Source organism: Sorex araneus, chromosome 7, assembly GCF_027595985.1.
Source record: "Sorex araneus isolate mSorAra2 chromosome 7, mSorAra2.pri, whole genome shotgun sequence".
Classification (NCBI taxonomy): Eukaryota; Metazoa; Chordata; class Mammalia; order Eulipotyphla; family Soricidae; genus Sorex; species Sorex araneus.
Window position 1 is genome coordinate 3787212 of NC_073308.1, and position 21308 is coordinate 3808519.

The 21308-nt window shown below is 49.8% G+C and overlaps 1 protein-coding gene, 1 long non-coding RNA gene and 1 pseudogene across 7 annotated transcripts in view; 2 read left to right on the forward strand and 1 right to left on the reverse strand.

Annotated features, from left to right (window-relative positions):
- LOC129406488 (leucine-rich repeat-containing protein 37A3-like) overlaps positions 1 to 7979 on the forward strand; it is a 131490-nt gene extending 123511 nt beyond the window's left edge. For all 6 annotated transcript variants that reach the window (XM_055144447.1, XM_055144448.1, XM_055144449.1 and 3 more), the window contains 4 exons: positions 5985 to 6025; positions 7256 to 7301; positions 7385 to 7512; positions 7612 to 7979. In XM_055144447.1, the coding sequence (XP_055000422.1) occupies positions 5985 to 6025; positions 7256 to 7301; positions 7385 to 7512; positions 7612 to 7894 (498 nt within the window). In that variant the 3' untranslated portion in view covers positions 7895 to 7979. The remainder of the gene's footprint in view (positions 1 to 5984; positions 6026 to 7255; positions 7302 to 7384; positions 7513 to 7611) is intronic.
- On the reverse strand, positions 135 to 16663 carry LOC129406490 (uncharacterized). The gene is made up of 3 exons (XR_008631034.1): positions 16541 to 16663; positions 3915 to 3998; positions 135 to 302 (listed from the first exon to the last, which is right to left on the reverse strand). It is a non-coding gene; the product is annotated as an uncharacterized LOC129406490 (long non-coding RNA).
- LOC129406641 (U7 small nuclear RNA) lies at positions 11436 to 11501 on the forward strand (annotated as a pseudogene).
- Positions 16664 to 21308: the final 4645 nt, after the last annotated feature.

The window sequence follows — 21308 nt, forward strand, 5'->3', positions numbered from 1 at the left end:
GGGTCTGCACTCAGGAATTACTCCTGGCGGTTCTCAGGGGACCATATGGGATGCTGGGAATCGAACCTGGGTTGGCCGAGTTTAAGATAAACGCCCTACCCGCTGTGCTATAGCTCCAGCCCCAAGACTTCCAAGATTCAGTCTGTCTTTACAATCGATTCAAGGGCTACAAATGGAAAATAAACGCCCCTTTTCCTCCTACTGAGGCTTGATTTTCCTCTTCAGTCTTGAGGTGTGCTTGCTTCTCATATTGCAAAGATGATCCCAGGGCTTGTCGAAGGAACCTGACTCCCTGGAGGTCCCTGTGGAAGTGAAACCAAAATTACAAGCTCTTAGATAATTTTGAAAAGTTAAGATAAGAAAGCTGGAGCTGAAACAAAAAGCAGTCTTCCTGTGTGCAATCTGGGGACTACACCCTGCGATTTCCAGGGCCTGCCCCCAGCTCAGTGCGGAGGTGGGAGGGGGTGTCACTTCTGGTGGTGCTCAGGGGACCTTGCAGAGCTAGGGATCCAGCCTGGCCCTTCTGCATGCAAAGCATGCACTCTGACCATTCAGCGCTCTCTCTGCTCTCAACATAGACTTTTTTTCTTTTTAATTCAAAAGAGATGCTGGGGATCAAACCCGGGTCAGCCGCATGCCAGGCAAACGCACTATCCCCTGTACTATTGTCCTGGCCCCATGTTTTTTATGTATACTTCCCTCACCTCTGCATCACAAAAACATCCAAAACCTTGACCAATGCCCTTATGTCACGGCCTCAAAAGATTTGGGGGCTTGAGATAGTATAATGGATAGGGCATTTGCCTTACATGTGGCTGACGAGGGTTAGAACCCTGGCACTCGGTATGGTTTCCCAAACCTGCCAGGAGTAATGCCTGAGCACAAAGCCAAGAGTAAGACCTGAATCGCCCCGGTTCCTCAAGCGCTATATTGGGTTTATTTAGACTGTAACAGAGATAGTTCGGGTGTTAAGGCACTTGCTTTGCATGCTGCAGCCAACCTCAAGTCAATCCCCAGCACCACGTATGGTCCCCAGGCACAACGAGGAGTTGCTCCTGAGCACTGCGCCAGGTACTTGAAACTGGAAATATTAAAGAATGCCTTCCAAGGCTCTCAAACTTTCGGCAATCATCAGAATGATCCAAAAAACTTGCTGAAACACAAACTATTGGGATCTAACTGAATCTCAATACTTTGTTCAATACATTAAGCTTGAGGTGAGCAGGGTATTTCGCACTTTTCAAAAGTCCCCAGGAGATGGTGATGTGCTAGCACAGGAATCACAGACTAAGAACCAATCTGAAGTTAACGATTCTCCCCCTCCTAAGCAGTGCTCGGGGCGGTGTTGGGGCACTCCCAGCAATGCTTCTCTAAGCATGTTCGGGACGGAGGATATAGAACTGTTGGTGGGTGCCGTGTCGATTGCACTGGGGCACCATGGATGGAGCGGCTGTTCTCTCTCTGCCTACTCCAAATGAACCCCTGGCAGTCACAAACTTTTAGAAGAAAAGCACAGGTACACGGTACCAGAGACTGAAGCCTCCAGGCCACAGGGGGCGGGGACTGGCTGGTCCTTCCTGACTCCCGCCCTTCGGGGTCCTGGCTCTCAGGCCCACAAACTGCCTCCGGGAGCCACTTAAGAACACTAATGGCCTTGGGGGCTGGAGTGATAGCACAGCGGGTAGGGCGTTTGCCTTGCACATGGCTGACCCAGGTTCAATTCCCAGCATCCCATATGGTCCCGGGAGCACCACCAGAAGTTATTTCTGAGTGCATGAGCCAGGAGTAACCCCTGTGCATCACCGGGTGTGACCCAAAAAGCAAAAAACAAACAAACAAACAAACAAACAAACAAAAAAACCACTAATGGCCTTGATCCAGAGACTCACAAATGAATCTTGGAATGGATTCGCTCACTGCAGAGGTGTCTCTGGACCCCAATCATTTCCAAATTTAGAATTCCAGGAGCACACAGCTGCTTTCGCAGCCATGCGACATGTCATGATATTCATAAAAAGCAATAGAAAATAAACTATCTAGCATCTGCCTGTGGCAGGTAGGCTTAAGTAGTGGTGGGAAAATTGAAATAAGGATGGTGGGAAGATGTAATGGTGGTGGGATTGGTGTTGAAATCCTGAATGTAATCAATTCATGTGAACAACCTTATGAAAGTACAATTAGAAAAAAAAACTGTTGGGGGCCTACAGTGCTAAGGATCACACCTGGTGGGGGTGCTCAGGGACCACATGTGGGGAAGACTCAACACAGGCACCTCTAACTGCTTAGCTATCTACCTGGCCCCAGTTAATGGTTTTTATTTATTTTATTTACTCTTTTGCTTTTTATATGGTTCCCTGAGCACCACCAGGAGTGATTCCTGAGTACAGAGCCAGGAGTAACCCCTGAACATCACCAGGTGTGACCCAAAAAGGAAAAAAAATCATTAAAGTCAGCACTCTGTGGGGCTGGAGTGATAGCACAGCGGGTAGGGCGTTTGCCTTGCACGCGGCCAACCCGGGTTCGAATCTCAGCATCTCATATGGTCCCCTGAGCACCGCCAGTAGTAATTCCTGAGTGCATGAGCCAGGAGTGACCCCTGTGCATCGCCAGGTGTGACCCAAAAAGAAAAAAAAAACACACATAAAGTCAGCACTCCGTAAGCATGTGGCCCAAACTATGTCACTGTCACTGTCATGTCACTGTCATCCCGTTGCTCATCGATTTGTTCGAGTGGGCACCAGTAATGTCTCTTGATTGTGAGACTTATTTGTTACTGTTTTTGGCAAATCCAATACGCCACGGGTAGCTTGCCAGGCTCTGCCATGCGGGCACGATACTCGGTAGCTTGCCGGGAGGAGGTGAGAGGGGCGGAGGAATCGAACACGGGTCGGCCGCGTGAAAGGCGAACGCCCTACCGCTGTGCTATTGCTCCAGCCCAAACTATAATAAGTAAATTAAAAAGCAAAGCATGAGTTTGCAAAGGAAGTGGGGTGGATAAAGGGACAGCCTCAGGTCTTGATTAGTGTAGGAATGTTGACACTGGAGGGGGCTTTGGAGTTAACATTGATATTGCCTTAAACTCTATTATTAATGGTTTTACAAATCACAATGTCTAAATTTTTTTTCACCAGTAATTTTTGAATTGGCTCTAATTACCTGAGAACTATGTTAAGTCATTATTTTTACTGTTTTAAAAGGTACATTGCTATGGTCTTTAAGGGAGAATTAAGGAAATTGAAGGCAGTTTTTTATTGACTATGAATGAGGGAAAAGTACAAAAATAAACATGTGTAGCACTATGACAAGCATACATATTTTCTTTCAGTGTCAGATGTATTTCTGTTTGATAAATACAAGGTCAGCAGATTTTTCAACTAAAAACTTGGATTTGCTTAGACTGTACACCAAAGAACAAAAGACTACCTTTATAGCATGAAAGGTATCATGTCTTCTCATCAGTGTAGCTGACTCTTTTAATGATCTTCTTCCTAGTTATAATTACTAATAGCTAAAACAAGGAGTATTAATCTCTTCTCCATTTGTTTTCAGGAAGCAGTTACTATACTTATGTCATTTCCCCTTTGCCTTGAAAAAACAGTTTAGTTCTGATTAGAATATAGTTTATTTTTCAGAACCAGAGTAATAGCACAGTGGGTAGGGCGTTTGCTTTGCACACAGCCGACCTGGGTTTGATTCCTCTGTCCCTTTTGGAGAGCCCAGCAAGCTACCAACAGTATCCTGCCTGTAGGGCAGAACCTGGCAAGCTACCTGTGGTGTATTCAATATACCAAAAACAGTAACAACGAGTCTCACAAAGGAGACATTACTGGTGCCCACTCAAGCAAATCAATGAACAACGGGATGACGGTGCTACAGTGCAATTCAAAAGAATGTCAGTGGTTTGATGTACTCACCACTCACTGACATTCTTCTACTCCTTGATTACTTTCCTTGTTGACTGGAAGGATCAAAAATGTAGAGTCTCCACCCTCCTGGGACTGAAAGATAAAGTTGTTATCTTGCTGATCCAGTGCAGTAAGCTCTCTTTACTTTTTTTTTAAATTTATTTTATTGAATCACCATGTGGAAAGTTACAAAGTTCTCAGGCTTATGTCTCAGTTATACAATGCTCAAACACCCATCCTTTCACCAGTGCACATATTCCACAACACCCCCCCCCAAAAAAAAACCCGGTATACCTCCCAACCCCCCACTCCCCAACTCCCCACCCCCCCTAGGTAAAGAGAAAAGGAAGTGAAATTTATCTCTTTGGGTTAAAGCGCCATCTCAGTAGATGAAGTTAAAACATTGCAGCTAAGACTGGGGAGATAGCTCCCTCCGAGGGCTAGTTTCATGCTTTGCGTGAGGAAGACCTGGGTTCGATCCTCGGCAGTACACGCCCTCACCCCTAGAGCCACAAGGGCCACCAAGAGCTACTCCTAAACAGCAAATAAAATTGTTCCTGCATATTGCTGGGTGGCTCCCAAACCAAACATACCCGCACTGCAGCCTGAGCCCGCGCTGGGCTACTCTGATCATGGCAGGCGAGCGGTAGTTACTCCAGGAGCTCGCCCACATCTGTCTTCTGTTCAAGTACGCACCACTGACTTTTCCCAGCAGGCTCATTAAAAAAGTGATTTGAGGGCCAAGGAGATGACTCAAAAGACTAAAACTTCAACTCACCTTGCAAGTGGGAAGCCCAGGTTCTAGCCATAGCGCTACCTGGTCCCTGAGCACCACCCCAGAAGTAGCCCTCCCGCAAGCACCAACTGCCAGGGAGAGCCTCAAAAAATAAACAACAGCAAACTGTGATTGAAGGGGTTCGGGATCTAGGTTAGTGGTATTGCACTTGTCTTGCGTGTGTGAGGCCCTGGGTTCGATCCCTGGCACCACCACAACAACCAACAAAGAATTAGAATAAATTAGAAGTGACGGTGCTGAGGAAGAGCTCTCTGAGCCTTTGATATGTGTAAGCTGCTCGTTTGTGACATCACCAGCAAGCAGCACTGATTTATGCCAACCACAGTACAAGGCGTTTCCTATATGTTGTCTGGTTTAATCCTCGCAGTCCTCTAAGGGCAGCATTAGCATCCCTCCATTCTTGCTGTTCTTGTCATGCTGGGTACCAAACCCCCGTCTCCTGCATGCAAGGCAGGCATTCTCCCACTGAGCTACCTCCCCAGCCCCATCATCCCACTTTCAAACATGAGGGTCACATGCAAAGCAGCCCGTGCTCCTTATTCCACTGTTCCATTTTATCTCCTTAAGGACAAAAACACGGAAATGTTTAAAGTATTGAAAGTTCAGTCGAAGTCGCTCTAACAGTTGACATATTGATTTACTTATTTATTGGGGGCCACAGCCATCTGTGCTCAGGGCTTATTCCTGGCTCTGTTCTCAGGGATCACTCCCAATGGGGGCTGAGGGAACCATCTGGGGTCCTGGGATTGAATCTGGGTCAGTCACGTTCAAGGCAAGTGCCCCACCCACAGTGTGATATCTATAGCCCCAGGAATCAACATATCTCATAGAACCTTTATTGGTTTTGGTTTGTTTGGGGAGGAATCATTGCAAATGCAGCCAAGTTTTGTCTCCCGTAAGACTCGACTCTGCGCGCTGCATTGATGAGGACTCCTCACGGGGGATAATAGCGGCGATGGGAAAGGCATCAGACTGGTTCTTGGCATTGTTTAGAACACAGTCACTGTTAAAAGGATGTTTCTGTGTTTGGGGCTTGGCAGATACTTTTAGTTTCCTACTTCATAGTTTTTTATCCGGATTAATGTGCTGAATTTCTCTAAAACAGTCACTAAGCTGTATTCCTAACTGTGCCCCTTAAGTCATGCCCAGGGACCATTGAACAGGAGAGAACTCCTGTTCTTAAAAAGTGATGTCAGTGGGTAGGTACAGCAAAAAGCAATGGAATTAATAAGGCTGTATAGAGATTGGTCACCACGATAATCATGATTTTTTTTTCAAAACAGATATATGGTCAGAGACGAAGATCTAAAAATGGAAGATCCAGGTAAATATTAGTCTGACAACCTTTCATTTATACTGGAGGGTCCTCCCCCCGGTGCTTGGGGACCCTGGAGCCCTTCCGTGTGCTACTTGGCCCTGTGACCTGGGCCTGAGTTCAGTGTTAGTGTCTTAGGGCCTTAATGGCCAGGCTGCTCAGTCCCCCATGTGGGGTGGCTCTGCTCTCAGGGATCACAGCCCACCTGTGCTCAGGGAGGCCATACGGTGCCATCGGCCAAAGTTGGAGCCTTATGCCCAAAAGACCCTTTTAACTATCTTTCCAGTAGCTCAGGGCTACGCCAGCCTCAGTGCTCGGCATGGTGTCAGGAATTGAACCCAGGGCCTCACACATGCAAGCCAAGTACTTTACTATTGAGGCACATCCCACAACCTCTGTCTCTAGCGCTTATAAAAAGGAACCGAGGGAAAATGGAAACTACCTTGCCCTTGGGGGTGCACTGCTGGTGAGTGGGAAAGAGCATGGTCCCTGTCCCTTGGGACCTCTCCATTGATGACCAGAGTCCTTGAACTGGGAGCTGCGTTTCTTATCTCCACTCAGCGCCCACTTGCTCTGTACACACGCACTGCCTGTAAAGCGCGAGACTGCTCTCTCCTCTGTTCACACTCAAAACCCATCGCCGTGCCTCAGTGTGGTTCCTGCCTTTGATGCTGATACCTGTGGCTTCTTTGCTCACTGGCGATTGTCTGCAGGATGAAAGCTAGTGTGCTAAAGAACTTGGCTAACTGCACACAGGCATTTACTCTAGTTCAGCATCTGGGATAAAGCAGCTAGGACGATAGAAGCACCTCCCCCAACCCAACTTCCGGTAAAGGGTGCCTGAGAGACTAAATCCAGAGGCAACCAGTGGAAAGGCTTCTGGACAGACTCTAGTGCTTTCTCTCAGTGTGGTGGGCAGTTTTTTCTTTGCACACAGCATTTGCTGGGGCCGCGGTGGTGAGCAGAACTAAATATCCTGCCTGTTTTCCAAGCCAGGCTACATATCAAGGTCTCTCAAGAGACAATGGGGTCCCTTTGGATGGACCCAACAAATGTCTAAAAACCGCCACAGGTATGCATGGAATCTTTCTCAAGGTGTCAGGTTATAGTGGTTGGACTCATCATGGCTCCAGACCGAGGTACCCATGTAATTGTCCCAACAAGACCAGAGACCTCCATCCTAGGAAGCATGGGAAATGGGTGAATGACAAATGATGTGTGTCCGTGTTTTTCTCCAAGGACCTCTGGAAGTTCTCATAAGAGAAGTTCAGAACGAAAGAGTCAGGTAAGCACAGGGAGGAGGGGGCACTGAGGCAGGACAGGAGTGGACTGGGATGCAGGATCAGGAGCTCCCCTTGCCTTTTCCAGGATGGCTTTTTCTGGCGAAGGCGGCCCCTGCGGGTGAAAGACACCAATCGTTCGCTCAGTGCCACACATAAAAAAAGCATGTCACAGATACGTGACAAGGATTCCGAGATCTTCCGCCGTAATACAGGGTAAACGATGGGGACAGTTCCAATACCTGCCTGAAGTCAGGAAGCGATGCAGAGGGGGCAGGTCCCTTGTGAGAGCTGACTGTATTCTTCTTGTTCCAGGGAGCTCAAGGAGGTCGTAGTAGCAAAAACAGAATTGACTCCTGAGGAGAAAGCAGCCAAGACCAAGGCAGCCAAGAAGACCCAGGGAGCACAGGCACCTCAGCGCCCCCTACTTGGCACCCCGACACCACAGACTCCCCAGTCAAGTCTGTCCATCAAGGCTCCACAGGCCCCCCATGCACTCGAGTCCTTCAGATCCCAGGAGATCTCGTCAACACAGGAGATCTCAACTCAGATTGAGGAACTACAGGACTCCTCAAAGGGAGCCACCGTGTCTGAATGAACGGCTCCCGCCTCAGACCACCTGGAAATTTGTCTTTCATAGTGAAACATTCCATGCTCTTATAATAAAATCACGATGAGCCACATCCAAGTACTATACTAATAAGTTCTTTACATGCTTAGAATGTGAAGGCTCATAACAACCCTATGACTTTATTACAAAACAGAGGCTTGGTTAGGGTACATAATGTCCCAAATTTCTTACTACTTACAATGCCTAGATCTAAATCTTTGAAATGACTGTCTATACTCATGATCAGTATGCATCCTTTCTATTGTCCTTTGCTAGATCTCCAGTCAAGTCTCCTAAAACATTTTTTAAATCATCTTGTTTTTAATCATTTTTTAAAAAATCATCTTACCTCTGCCTGCTTCCCCCAATCTCATCGACCCATGAGTCACACCCATAAGCCACCTCCTGTAGGCACCAGATAATCATCTCATAGGCCACTGTTCAGAATTCACACTGCTGCTCCCGGAAGGGAGAATAAAATGAGGCCCCCATAGCCATGCCACCAGACTCCACACCAGGCTGTTTACATTCAGGGGCGCACAAAAGGGGGACAGGTGAGAGCCCTCCCCACCCCAAGGAACTCAGCCCCAGCAGCCGACCTCCACTACCCAACCGCCGCCATGCTCTGAGCCACTTTTCACATGCTTGGGCCGAGCCTTACACATGAGTGGACATATTCCTGGATCACGCAGCAACTTGATGGCCGCATGACACATCATCATAGAGGGAAATTTATGTAAATGCCTCTTGGAGAGCCCAGCAAGCTACCTATAGTATCCTGCCCACATGGCAGAGCCTGGTAAGCTCCCTGTGGTGTATTCAATATGCCAAAAACAGTAACAATAACAGGTCTCATTCCCCTGACCCCAAAAGAGCCTCCAATCATTGGGAAAGACGAGTAAGGAGAGGCTGCTAAAATCTCAGGGCTGGGACGAGTGGAGACGTTACTGGCGCCTGCCCAAGTAAATCAATGAACAACAGGATGACAGTGATACAGTGATACAGTGAAGAACTTCTCAGCAGTTCCTATAAAATACTTATTTTATCATTTAAAAATGAATATATGAGTAAGTTCAGCAATGGGCTTGGGAATTAAAGCTAAAAAAAGAGGTCAACATTCGTGTAACCAATAAAGGCCATTGGCAGGATGCAGGACTGGAGCTGGAATCCCTCCCCGAGGCACGGATGAGGTCCAAGAAGAATGGGTGGGATGGGAGGATGGGAGCCTCTCCTCATGCCCCAGAATAATTGTTCCTAAAGAGCTGTTAAAGCCACCATCCTCCAGCAGGGATGAGTATTAAAGCAAATCATGAGTATTAAATAATGAGTATTAAAGCCAATCCTGTTGTTCTCTCCAAGGGCTCCCCAAGTGCCACAGCAGTTAATGACAGCAGACTCAACTCCTACCCCTCCTTATGGTCACTCTCTTGGACTCTTGAAATGACCAGAAATTTTGCAGCAGTGTCTATACCGCTGTTGATGCTAAGGCCTGTGTTTTCCCAAGCTCTCAAACTTATCCACAAGTGCATGCCCTATCTTGGTATTGAAGGTTCTTCTCCCTCAAGACCTAGCAGAAAATTCGCTTGGGGTTTTTTGTCTTGTTTTACTTTTTAAAAATAAACAAAACAAGGCCCTGCCTTCCACCCAAAGGGGACCCTGAGCAGCCACCCACAATCGGCTCCTCCGCTCCTGAACAGCCATGATCCCAGAGGCACACAAACCAATATCAGAACGCAGCGGCTGCTGGCAGAAATCCCTCTGGACTTAATTACTAAAATACCAGAAATCTGAAAAAGACATCATATGCTCTTCATTATCAGCAATAGAAAACAAATGATTTAATGATGCCTTTTCGGCAGGTCTGATTGTTGGGGGAATATTTCAAATTATAGTGGGTTTTCTGTTGAACATTGAATGTAAACAAAGCAAAGAGAGTAAAGTGAAAATCATCTGCCACACAGGCAGGGTGGGGGTGGGGGTAAACTGGGATTCTTGGTGGTGGAATATGCACTGGTGAAGGGATGGGTGTTTGATAATTGTATGATTGAGACTTGTAACTGTTCTCACGGTAATTTAATAACACTTTTTTTTTAAAAAAAAAAGGGTTAAAAAGAAACCACCCAAAAACGTAGTTTTCAAGGCTGGATAATTAGCCCTTGCCTTCCAGGTGACCAACCGGTGTGGAGTGTACCCCCAGCACCACCTCTGGTCCCCCAAGCCCAATTAGGAGTCGCCACTGAATACAGAGCAATGAGTAGCCCCTGACGACCACCAGATTGGGCACCAAGCCCCACGTCACCAAAAACTAAACAAACCAAAACCCCTCAGTCCTCAGTGAGTAGGATGCTGGAAGACACAGAGTAAAGAAGAATGTGTGAGCAGTAGTTGACTAAGATGACCTTTCTCCACCTCGATTTCAGAAAACATTGGTGGAGGGACAGGAGTAATAGTACAGTGAGTAGGGCACTTGTTTTTCACACAAGTGACCTGGGTTTGATCCCTGAACCTTGCCAGTAATGATCCCTGAGCACAGAGCCACGAGTAAGACCTGGATAGGTGTGGCCCCAAAATACTGGAAAAAAATTTAAGAAAAGAGGGGCCAGAGAGATAGTACAGTGGGGAGGGCGGCTGCCTTGCATGCAGCTGACCTGGTTTGATCTCTGGCATCCCATATGGTCCCCAAACATGGCCAGGAGTGACTCCTGAGTGCAGAGCCAGGAGAAACTCCTGAGCATCTCCAGGTGTGGCCCAAAAACCAAACATTTGTGCAGCCAGGTACTGCCCGAGGTTCTTCTGGACCCACCAGGCTTATCCAGCCGCATGCACCCCATCTTCCTTCCCTGCCTGAGACAGATCTGTGGTAGCAAGAACTGCAGCAGCAGTGGAAGTAGCACAGACCTCCTCCTCCTCAACAAAGATACTCATAACCTTTTTATACTCGAAAATGTCTTTAGGGGCTGGAGCAATAGCACAGCATGTAGGGCGTTTGCCTTGCATGGGGCTAACCCTGGTTTGTTCTTCGGGTCAGTGTGATCAAATTTGGCTAAATACTAACTTTTCTCACTAATGTATTTAACTTTACCTGGCTTACTAGTGCACAAGGTGACGTATCATAGACGATTTATTTTTTCTTTTTGGGTCACACCCAGCGATGCACAGGGGTTACTCCTGGCTCTGCACTCAAGAGTTACTTCTGACGGTGCTCAGGGGACCACGTGGAATGCTGGAGGTCAAGCCCAGGTTGGCCATATGCAAGGCAAAGGCCCTTCCTGCTGTACTATCACTCAAGCCCCTGCTCTGCATTTTAAATGAAACTGCATTTTTAGGCAGGGACTCCCAACAGTCCCAACAGTCTCAGAAGACTCTGTAGATTCCTTTTCCAAACATCTAATGCCTGCCACTAAGATGTCATTTGAAATGGATATAACTGTCATGACCAGAGAGCGCCCAAGAGGAAGGTTGTCAGAACAGCATAGCCTTGATCAGGGAACTGCATGGAGTTGAAGATGAGTTTAAGAAAAATGAAATTCAGTGTTCAGCTCTTTTAGAATTAATTTATCTGGCAGGTTTTCTGATTTTTACCAGAAATTCCCCACACCTACACCCAATGCAAAAAAAGAGAGATTCACCAGCAGAGGTCCATAGCTTCCCCACAGCCCTGGACCCTTCTCAACTTCTCATTGGCCCTGAGAACCAGGTCACAAGCCAGCTGCTCTATTGAGTAGCTGCCTTTCCCAGCAGACTGTGTATCCCAAGGGGAGCCATTGAGAGCCAGCTGCATCCTCTAAAGTGCCACACAGTCTATTGCCGAGGGAGTACATGCATGGGGTACGTGCGGGAAAGTGGGTTTTAGGGGCTCAGCTCTTTCTCCCAGTCCCTAAAAGGGGCAATTCAATGTCAAGATTTTATCCAGCTGATAAAAGTGGGGGAACAGAAAGGATGTGCTGTTGCCAGTGAGGTTATCACAGATGTAGATCCGAGAGCTGCTGGGTCCTTGCAACAGATGAGTAGCCACACATGGTTGCCACAGAAGGCGACTCACCTTGAGATTTCTGGGAGACATGCAAGGGGAATATCTCCAGCGGGATACACGAGACACGGTGCGTGTGGCTGCTTTCAGAGAAGGGAACTGGGAAGCTTCTGTGCCATGTTCTTTTTTGTTGACTGTGGGGGGAAGGGGCACCCCTGGAGGCTACTTACTTCCAGCTCTACTTACTCCCAGCTCTGTGCTCAGGAGTCACTCCAATCAACTGAGCTCATGCTCCAGCCCAGAAGGCAAGAAGAGAAGGAAGCCGGGAAGTGACACCTCAACTCAGGAAGCAGCCAGAGGAAGCTGTGGGATGTCCACTGCGTGACAGGAGGTCACCTCAGAATCTACTGCACAGCAGTCAGGAGAGAGAACGCAGAGGGGCAGGCCCACTGACATCTCCCCCAGAACACTGGAGAATGGGAGACCTGCTGAGGGCAATGAGTGGAGGTGGAGGAGAGAAGCTGAAACCACGGGGGGTGCACACTGTGAGGTTCAGGGGGAACCACGGTTGCAGAGCCAGACCCCTCTCAGCTATGTTGTTGTTTTGTTGGTTTATGGGGGGCACAACCAGTGCTGCTCAAGGGATACTCTCAGCTCTGCTGTGGGGTCTTTCCTGCTGGTGCTTAGGGGATCCGTAAAGTGCCGGGGATTGGAGCTAGGCCTCCTATGTGCAAAGCATGTGCCCAACCCTTTGGGCCATCTCCACCCCTCCCCCCAGCCCTGGGTTCTACTTTTTCAGGAAAGTCCAGTAAATGGTGTGAGGGAGAGCAATTCTCTCGGCCTTCTCTTGCTTCAAAGCCCAGCTGCCGCGCCACCAAGCTGTTGCCCCTTCAATTACAGCCAAAAGGGACCAGCTGGAAATCCTGTTTCTCCTCTGTATTAGCTGTGTAGCCTTGGACCTCCACGTTACTTACCCTCTCCCAAACCTGTATCTTTCCTCCTTTTCCTTGACTCTCATTCTCCTGTTCGAGGAATTGAATGCAAGCCCTCTTACTAGTATGCAGGCACTCACCCCTGAACCATCCCTGGGTCGCCAATTTTTAATTTTTTTTTTTTTGGTGGTGCCCTTGATGGAACATGGTCTCACACAAGCAATTCGAGAACTCTACCACTGGAGTGATAGCACAGCAGGTAGGGTATTTGCCTTGCATGCCGTCGACCCGGGTTTGATTCCTCCGTCTTGCCTCTTGGAGAGCCTGGCAAGCTACCAAGAGTATCCCACCCGCACGGCAGAGCCTGGCAATCTACCCATGGCGTATTCGATATGCCAAAAACAATAACAAGTCTCACAATGGAGACGTTACTGGTGCCCGCTCGAGCAAAATGATGAACAACGGGAGAACAGTGCTACGGTGCTACCACTGAACCATCCTCTACATCCTGGCCTCACATCACCCTTGCCCGAAACTGTATTCTTTGTTTATTTTTGTTTTGAGCCATACCCAGTTGTGCTCAGGACTTACTTCTGGCTCTGTGCTCAGGGATCACTTCTGGTGGGGCTAAGGGGACAATATGGATTCAAACCAGGTTGGCTGCTTGCAAGGCAAGTGCCTTAATCCTTAACTATCTCTCAGTCCACCTCCACCATTTTCTTCATACCACAGTCTAACAATGGTGCCCATATTCTGGATAAGGAAGTTACACAAGACAAATCCCAGTTCCTACCTGCCACTCAGTGGGGGCTTAGATTTCCTACAGGTATTAAATCTCGATGAAGTGATCATCGACGTAAAGAGAGGGGTTCGGCAGGGTGATACCATTTCACCGAAACTCTTCAGTGCCACCCTCGAGAACATCATGCGACAACTGGAATGGGAAGGATTGGGAGTGAAGATAGATGGTCGGCAACTACACCACCTCCATTTCGCTGTTGACATCGTTCTCATAACACCAAACATTAGCCAAGCGGCACAAATGCTGGCTGACTTCGACTTCGAGTGTGGAAAGGTCGGACTGCAGCTGAATCTCAGCAAAATGATGTACGAACTAGTCCCTGATGTCCCATTTGCTCTCAATGGAACGAACATCTCCGAATGCAGCAGCTGTGTGTACCTGGGTCGAGAACTCAACATGAGGAACAACTTGGCGCCAGAACTGTGCAGGAGGAAGAGAGCAGCGTGGAATGCCTTCAAGAGCTTCAAAGAAGGGGTGGGGGGCAGGAAAAAAAAAAAAGAGCGTCGAAGAAGTGGTTAAGAGGACGAAGAACCTCCGGCTCCAGGTACATCTTTTCGACTCCACTATTCTTTCTGCACTAACATACGCCTCAGAGACCTGGGCCCTACACAAACAGGATGAGAACACTATTCAGGTATCCCAAAGAGGAATCCAAAGAGGGGTATCATGTTTCACTCAAGTGAGAAAAGGAATCTGGAGTTCCAACCTCCATGGACAATCAAGAATCAGGAATGCCTTGTTAGAAAAGATGAAGTCATGACATTTGCATATAAGTGGGTCAACATGGAAAGTATCACATTGAGTGAAATGAGTCAGAAAGAAAGAGGCAGACATAGAAAAATCGCACTCATCTGTGGAATATAAAGTAGCAGAATGGAAGACTAACACCCAAGAGTAGTAGAGATAAGAACCAGGAGGTCTGCCAACAGCTTGGAAACTGGCCTCACATGCTGGGGGAAAGAGCAGCTGTGATAGAGAAGGGAACGAACACCTACTAGAGAATGTTGGGAGGACCCACTCAGGTTGAAAGCTGCATGCCGAAAGTAGACTATAGACTGAACATGATGGCCACTCAATACCTGTATTGCAAACTACAACATCCAATAGGAGAGAGAACAAAGGGAATGCCCTGCTGCAGAGGCAGGGTGGGGTGGTGGAGGTTGGGGTGTGGGTGGTGGGAGGGATACTGGGAACATTGGTGGAGGAGAATGGGCACTGGTGGAGGGATGTAAACAAAATGCAAACATGAAAGTTCATAAGTTTGTAACTGTACCTCACGGTGATTCACTAATAAAAATTTAAAAAAAACAGCAAGGAAAAAACAAAATGGCCAAAGGCATCAAAACTGCAAAAAAAAAAAAAAAAAAAGAATCAGGGACGCTGTCTTGCTTGCCAAGGCATCAAAAATCAGATGGGCCGGACCGGCAATGCGATTAAGAGATGACCGCTGGACTAGAGCTGTTATCGAGTGGATTCCACAGGACGTCAAAATACCGAGTGGCCGCCCACCCAGGAGATGGTCAGACTTCTTCCTCAAAACCCTGAAGGAATGATTTGAGGCTCTTCCTGTTCTTGCATCGAGCAGATATCATTGGGCTACACTAGCACGAGACAGGGACAAATGGAGACGTTACTGGCGCCCGCTCGAGCTAATCGAGGATTAACAGGATGACAACTGACATAAGTGATTAGATCTCGGGTCTGGAGTGATAGTACATCCGATAGGGCATTTGCCTTGCACACAGCTGACCTACATTTTATCTCTGGCATCCCATATGGTCCCCTGAGCACCATCAGGAGTAATTCCTGATGTAGAGCCAGGAGTAATCCCAGAGCATCACCAGATGTGACCTAAATAGAAAAAAAAAATTTAAAAACTCTCTCACCCTTAATATCCCAGTCCAGGCAGAGACCCTCAAACTTCATTATGATTTGAGCCACGTGCTATAGCCAGCCTTGGTCTAACCTTACAACTACACTAAACCTACCATTTACCCCCGACTCAAACTTTTCAACTTCTGCCATGACCTAACTCTAAATCTAACCTCACCAACTTCTGCCATGGCCTTACCCTAAGCCTAACCATAGCCTTTGCCTAATTCCACTAATCACCAATCACCATAAACCTGACATTCACCGTCACCCCTTCTTTTAAAATCCTCCTTTCTTCCGTTCTCTCTTTCTCTCCCTCTTTCCTCTCTTTCCAAATTTTAATTTAGGCATCATGATTTCCAATACCGTCAACGATAGACTTTCAGGCATAACATGTTGCAACACCTCACCCTCCACCAGAGTGTCTAGTGTCTGTCCCCATCCTTCCGCCCTGGTTAGCTCCTACTGAAGGCCACTCAGTTTCTGTTGCCTTTGGGCATTTATTGTTTCCTTACTTATTTATTATTATTTATTTCCTTATTTATTACTTCCTTATGATGTCTTTTTCATATCACATATGTCAGGAAGGTTATTCAGTTCTCTCCTCCTAATTTCATCTGTCCTGATACTCTCCAGATCTATCCACATAGCAGCCGATTACATGCTATCATCTTTTAGAGCTGAGTAGTATCCCATTCTAGATGTACCTTTAAAGACAAAGACAGGTTCTTTAACCAGTCCTCTATTCTTGGACAATAGGGTCGATTCTAGATTTGGGCTACTGTGAACAGTGCTGCAAAGACCAGAAAGGGTGCAAATGTCTTGGGTCTTTGGGACCGATGCCAAGCAGTTGACTATAAAACATCGCGGGGGGAGGGGGGCGCCCAGGGCGCGCTCCGGGTATAAAGAGTAGGGGAAACACGTTTTCCTGAGAGCCCCCTGGGCAGGAAGGTCCAGTCTGCGCTTGAGCTCAATTGGCTCCCAGCGCCCACGCCCTCGGAAAGCAAAGACTGGCGGCGATATTAACCCCGCTTCACAACTGGAGAAACTTCACTCACGGAAGCCGAGAGGGCTCCACTGTCACGCAGATGGTGGCCGGCAAGGGAAGGTAGCCAGTAGGGTTTAGTCCCGCGGGGACACCGGAGGCAGCGAGCAAGCCCGGCTGGGGGGCAGGTCTGAAGCCTCCTCCCAGACCTGCGGCGAAGCACAAACCCGCAGGCCCCGCCCCCGATCTCCTCGGAGCCCCGCGATTGGGCCGTCGCGTGGGGGCGTGACCCGACGTCCAGACGACGTGCTTGCGTCATCGCCGTGGGCGCTGCTTCCTGTTGTCTGAGGCTGGGAGGCTGCTGCCACGTCGGGAGCGAAGCTGAGGGGCTGCAGCCGCCCTGAGCGTCCGTCACCGCCTCCCGGCTCCCTGTGGAGAGTGACGGCTGAGGGGGCGAGCAGAGGGGAAGCGTCGCGGCGGCGGGGAGCCCCCGCGGAGCCCCCCGGGCGCCCGCCCCGAGCCCGGCGTCTGCCAGCCTCTTCCCCACCCGAGCCCGCGAGCCCGAACCCGACCCCGGCCCGCCGCCGCCCCGCGACCCCGGGGGCCGCCCTCGCCGCTCTGCCCCTCGCGGGCTCGGCTCCCTTAGCCCAGTTTCCCTCAGCTCCCTGCAGTGCACCCCGAGGCCCGCCCGGGGACCGGGTTCGATCCCCCGCGGCATCGCGTATGGGATTCCTGAGTGTGGAGCGCAGGACTGAGCCCCGAGCACTGTCCGGTGTCTACCCCAAATAAGCCAAAAACCAGGGTCCCCTCCTCCAAGCCCCCCCTCCACCTCCGCTGGCCCCACGTTTACCAGCACAGCCAAGGCGAGTGGCCGGTGGAGCCCAGCGCTTTCGTGACAACCTGGACCAGCCCTTAAATGTGCCCGAGCTCAGCGCCTCACTCCATGTCCTTCCCGTCCTCCCTGGCCCCCGTCTCCGCTTCCTCATCCGTCTCATGACAAACCCAGCAAGGTCCTTGCACCTCTGCCCGCGGCCTCAGCTTGCACCCATGGCCCCTTGGCCCAGTCCCCATGCGGTCTGAGAAAGTTCAAGCCCTCTGCCAACCCCCCTCACTGCCCCACAGCAGCCAAATACAGACGCTTGCGCACAACCTGGCAGTTAGGGGGAGGCTAGACTTGCCCCCGAGGGGTCTCCTGGGGTCAGCTAGCTTGGGGGACAGCCTGGCAGTTAAGGGGACTGGCTGGACTGACCCCCGAGAGGCTCCACTGGTCAGCTAGCATGGGGGGCCGCCCCTGTTGCGTAGCCAGTTTCTCCTCACCTTCTGTTCCCCTGGGCTTCCTGGGGTTTGTGTGTCTGGCACTGATGCTGGACTCCCTGTGCTGGCCACCCGCCTGGTAGGCAGCAGCCAAATCCCTGAAGGTGAGTGCTGGTGCCTCAGTCGCTCACTCCACTGCAGCTGCAGGACCCAGCCCTTCCATTCACAGTGCTGGCCTGGGGAAGTGGAGATGCCACTGTGTGGTGGCAGAATGGTGTGTGAGTTGTCCTGCACATGTTAAGGCTCCTCACCTTGTGCTCCCCCAGCCAGAGCTGTTTGCTGGTCAGCCCCAACAACCACCCAGGCCTGTCAAGTTTGTTTCTTCTTTCTGCAGGTGCCAGGTCATTGAGCTTTGACCATTTGGGACACTCCTGAACCCAAGGAACTATGACCTCAGAGCAGCACACACACTTGCCCCATGCACGGTGGGTGCACATTCCCTCCACATTCTCTTGACCGGGCAGCAGACTTGGTTATTTCACGGCTGTTGATAAGGACCCTAAGAAGAACCCATAGTCTCTGTGCAGCTTCTCCGAGTCTCATTCCTTTGAGACTCCTTCAAGTGCCTCCAGGATCCCCCTCATTAAGGTGCCAGAAATCGGACTGGTTTTCACCTTCTGCAGCTGGGTTTAATGGGAGGAGCTCTCCTCTTCACTTCCCTTTCTCAGTGACTGGAGACACCTGCCCCAGGCCTCTGTTGATTTGTGTGGTGCTGGGGATCAAACCCGTGTTCTGTGGGCAAGGCCTGTTCTCCACCATGAGCTATCTTTGACTTGCCCTTGTTTTTACTCTATTCATCACTTCATTCAGCAAGTGTTTTCCCAAACGCACTGTTCGGGGCCCTGGAGGTGCACTGCTGGATAAACTTGTGGGGCGGGGAAGTTCCTGTTTTCATTCAGAGTCCTAGGGAACGTGAGAGAAGAGTGTGAGGGGAAAAGGGTGTTCTTGGCTGGATGGAAGGAAAGAACGCCTTCAACCGGTGTCCCCCGGCACTCTATCCTTGCCTCCTGTATCCCGAGCTTAGTCTGGGAATCATACAGTGCAAGTTTCTCTCCCTACACTTGGTTCCTTCAAAGGCTCACTTCCCATTCTCTCTTTCTCTCTCTTTCTCTCCCTATCCCTTGCTCGAGCGTGCACACACACACACACCCCTTCCCCTCTCTCTCTCTCCCCACCTCCCCTCCCACCCCCATTCTGCCCTTCACAAGACACTTGTCCGGAAACCCAGCTTGGCTCAGGTGCAAAGAGCCATTTACTCATTGAGCACTCATGGCTGAAAAGTCAGCTGCCCTTCTGAGCCAGAAAATAACCTTGTCATGATTCTTCCAACAGCAAACTTTGCTGTGCTTCCCCAACTGCATAACAGGATTCATCAGGTGCCACCGCCTCTGCATGGCTGAGAGTCAGTCTATTGCTCCACGTGGCCCAGTACAGGACTGGGTTCAGGCCCCAGAGAGTTGGCCGGCAGGGATGGCTGAGAAGTCTCTCAGGAGCACAGATTGCTGTTTCCTCCTGGATGAAGTGTTTTGAAGGCAGGGAATTGAGCTTATGTGTTTCTTCTTTCAATGTAAACCTCTTCTAAGCCATTGTTCTCTTTTTGTTCTTTGATCTGAGCAGGGTAGGTGGGGGAGAATGAAGATGGAAATTGGACAAGTAAAATTGGAAGTGTATAGAGAAGGCAAAAGAATGTAAAGGGGAAAATGAAAACTGAAAGCCAAAACAACCTAGGGCAGTTCCTTCCTAGCTGTGTGCTGGGACGTGGGAGCTGACTGGAGCCGCCGCCCCTTCAGCAGTGTGGGTTCTCCGTGAGTTTAGGTCTTCCCTAACCAACTGGAGCATCTGCCTATCTCCTAAAAGTCTCATTAATAAGTTGCCTTTAATGTTTTGATTTAAATACCCGTGACAGTGGTTTGGTGAGAAGTGTAGGGTTGGGTTGAGGAGACCAGAGAGTTTTGTGCCTTCTCTGGGCCCATTCCTACTGAACCTCAGTTTTCTCTGTGAAAGTGGACAACCACTGTTCTGTCTCAGAGTTGTGAACACTGAGTTTAGAGAATACGTTCAGAGAAGCTTGGAGCATTGTACAGGGTGAATCGGTTGCCCATGGAGAGTTGGACTCAGCATGACTTGGGCTTCTGAAAGGACAGGCCATCTTTCTGCTAAGCTCCATGGTCTCCCTTTTTGCTCTTCAGCCCCATGTTTCCTTGGAGCTCTGCATTGCTCCTTTGGCTCTTTTATTTTGTTCTTGGTTATTTTGGGCCACATTCAGCAGTGCTCAGGGCTTACTCCTGGCTCTGTGCTCCGAGATCACTTGAGGCAGGACTCAGGGGAACATATGGCGTGCTGGGTATCGAACCCTGTTTGGCCCTGTGTAAGGCAAGCGCCCTCCCCACTATATCATCACTCTGGCTCTCATTTGGTTCCTGAGTCCCAGCGTCTCAGGCTTGTGTGGGGAATCACCCAGGGCTGCTGTCTGCTTGCTCTGTGCTGTTTGCTGGTGTTCCTGACATTCTGTTTGCAGTGATGGTTTGTCTGGCCCTACTCTGACCTCTCAGAGGAGTTTGCTCCAGTTCACCGATGTTACTTGACCATGCGCTCGTGCTCACTGATAACCCGTTCCATCTGTCCAGTGAATACTCTTTGAATATTAGTGAACGAGTGAGCTTCATGGGGCTCAGGCTGTCATTCAGATGGTGGCAGTTGGAGCCTTCTGGCACCTGGCTTTGTGACTGGCTGAGGGCCTCTTTGGGATCCAAGAACAGGGTTGATGGGGTGAGCCTCCAGTGTGGCCGAAAGGAATTGGAGCCCAAGATCTGGGAACCAGAGAGGCTGGGCCCAACCTCCAGGGGGAACGCTGACCAGAGATAACTCCCATCCTGATGCACTGGTGCCCAAAGTGGGAGCTGCCCCGCCCACACCCAGAGACCTTGCAGAATGGGTCAGCCACAACGTGCCTGTGTGTCCAGCTGCTGACTCTTAGCAAATTGAGATTCGAGCAGTGGTGGTGCCTCATGCTGCTCAAGCTGGCAGGCCCAGGGGGCAGGTGGCAGCAGGAGAGCCCTCCCCACCCTCTTTGTCAAACGGTGTCACCTGTACTTTCTCTCTCTCTCTCTCTCTCTCTCTCTCTCTCTCTCTCTCTCTCTCTCTCTCTCTCTCTCTGTCTCTCTCTCATCTGACTGGGGTTGGTGGCACCCCTGACAGTGCTCAGGGACTATCCCATACTCTGCAGGAGTATGGGAGCACTGTCACTCCTTGCGGTGCTGACGAAGGAGCTCGTCACTCCTGCATATCAAGCCACTTGGAATATGGAGCCTCTCTCTTTTTTTTGCTTTTATTTTGGGGGTCACACCCGGCGATGCTGGGAATCAACCCTGGGTTGGCCGCGTGCAAGGCAAATGCCCTACCCACTGTGCCATCGCTCCAGCCCCGTGGAGCTTCTCTCTGGCCCTGAGCCCTTGTTCTCTTCAGTGCCAAGTCTGCAGAAACGTGCCTGTCCTTGAAACCTGGGGTGTGAGCAGTTTGTGGGCCCA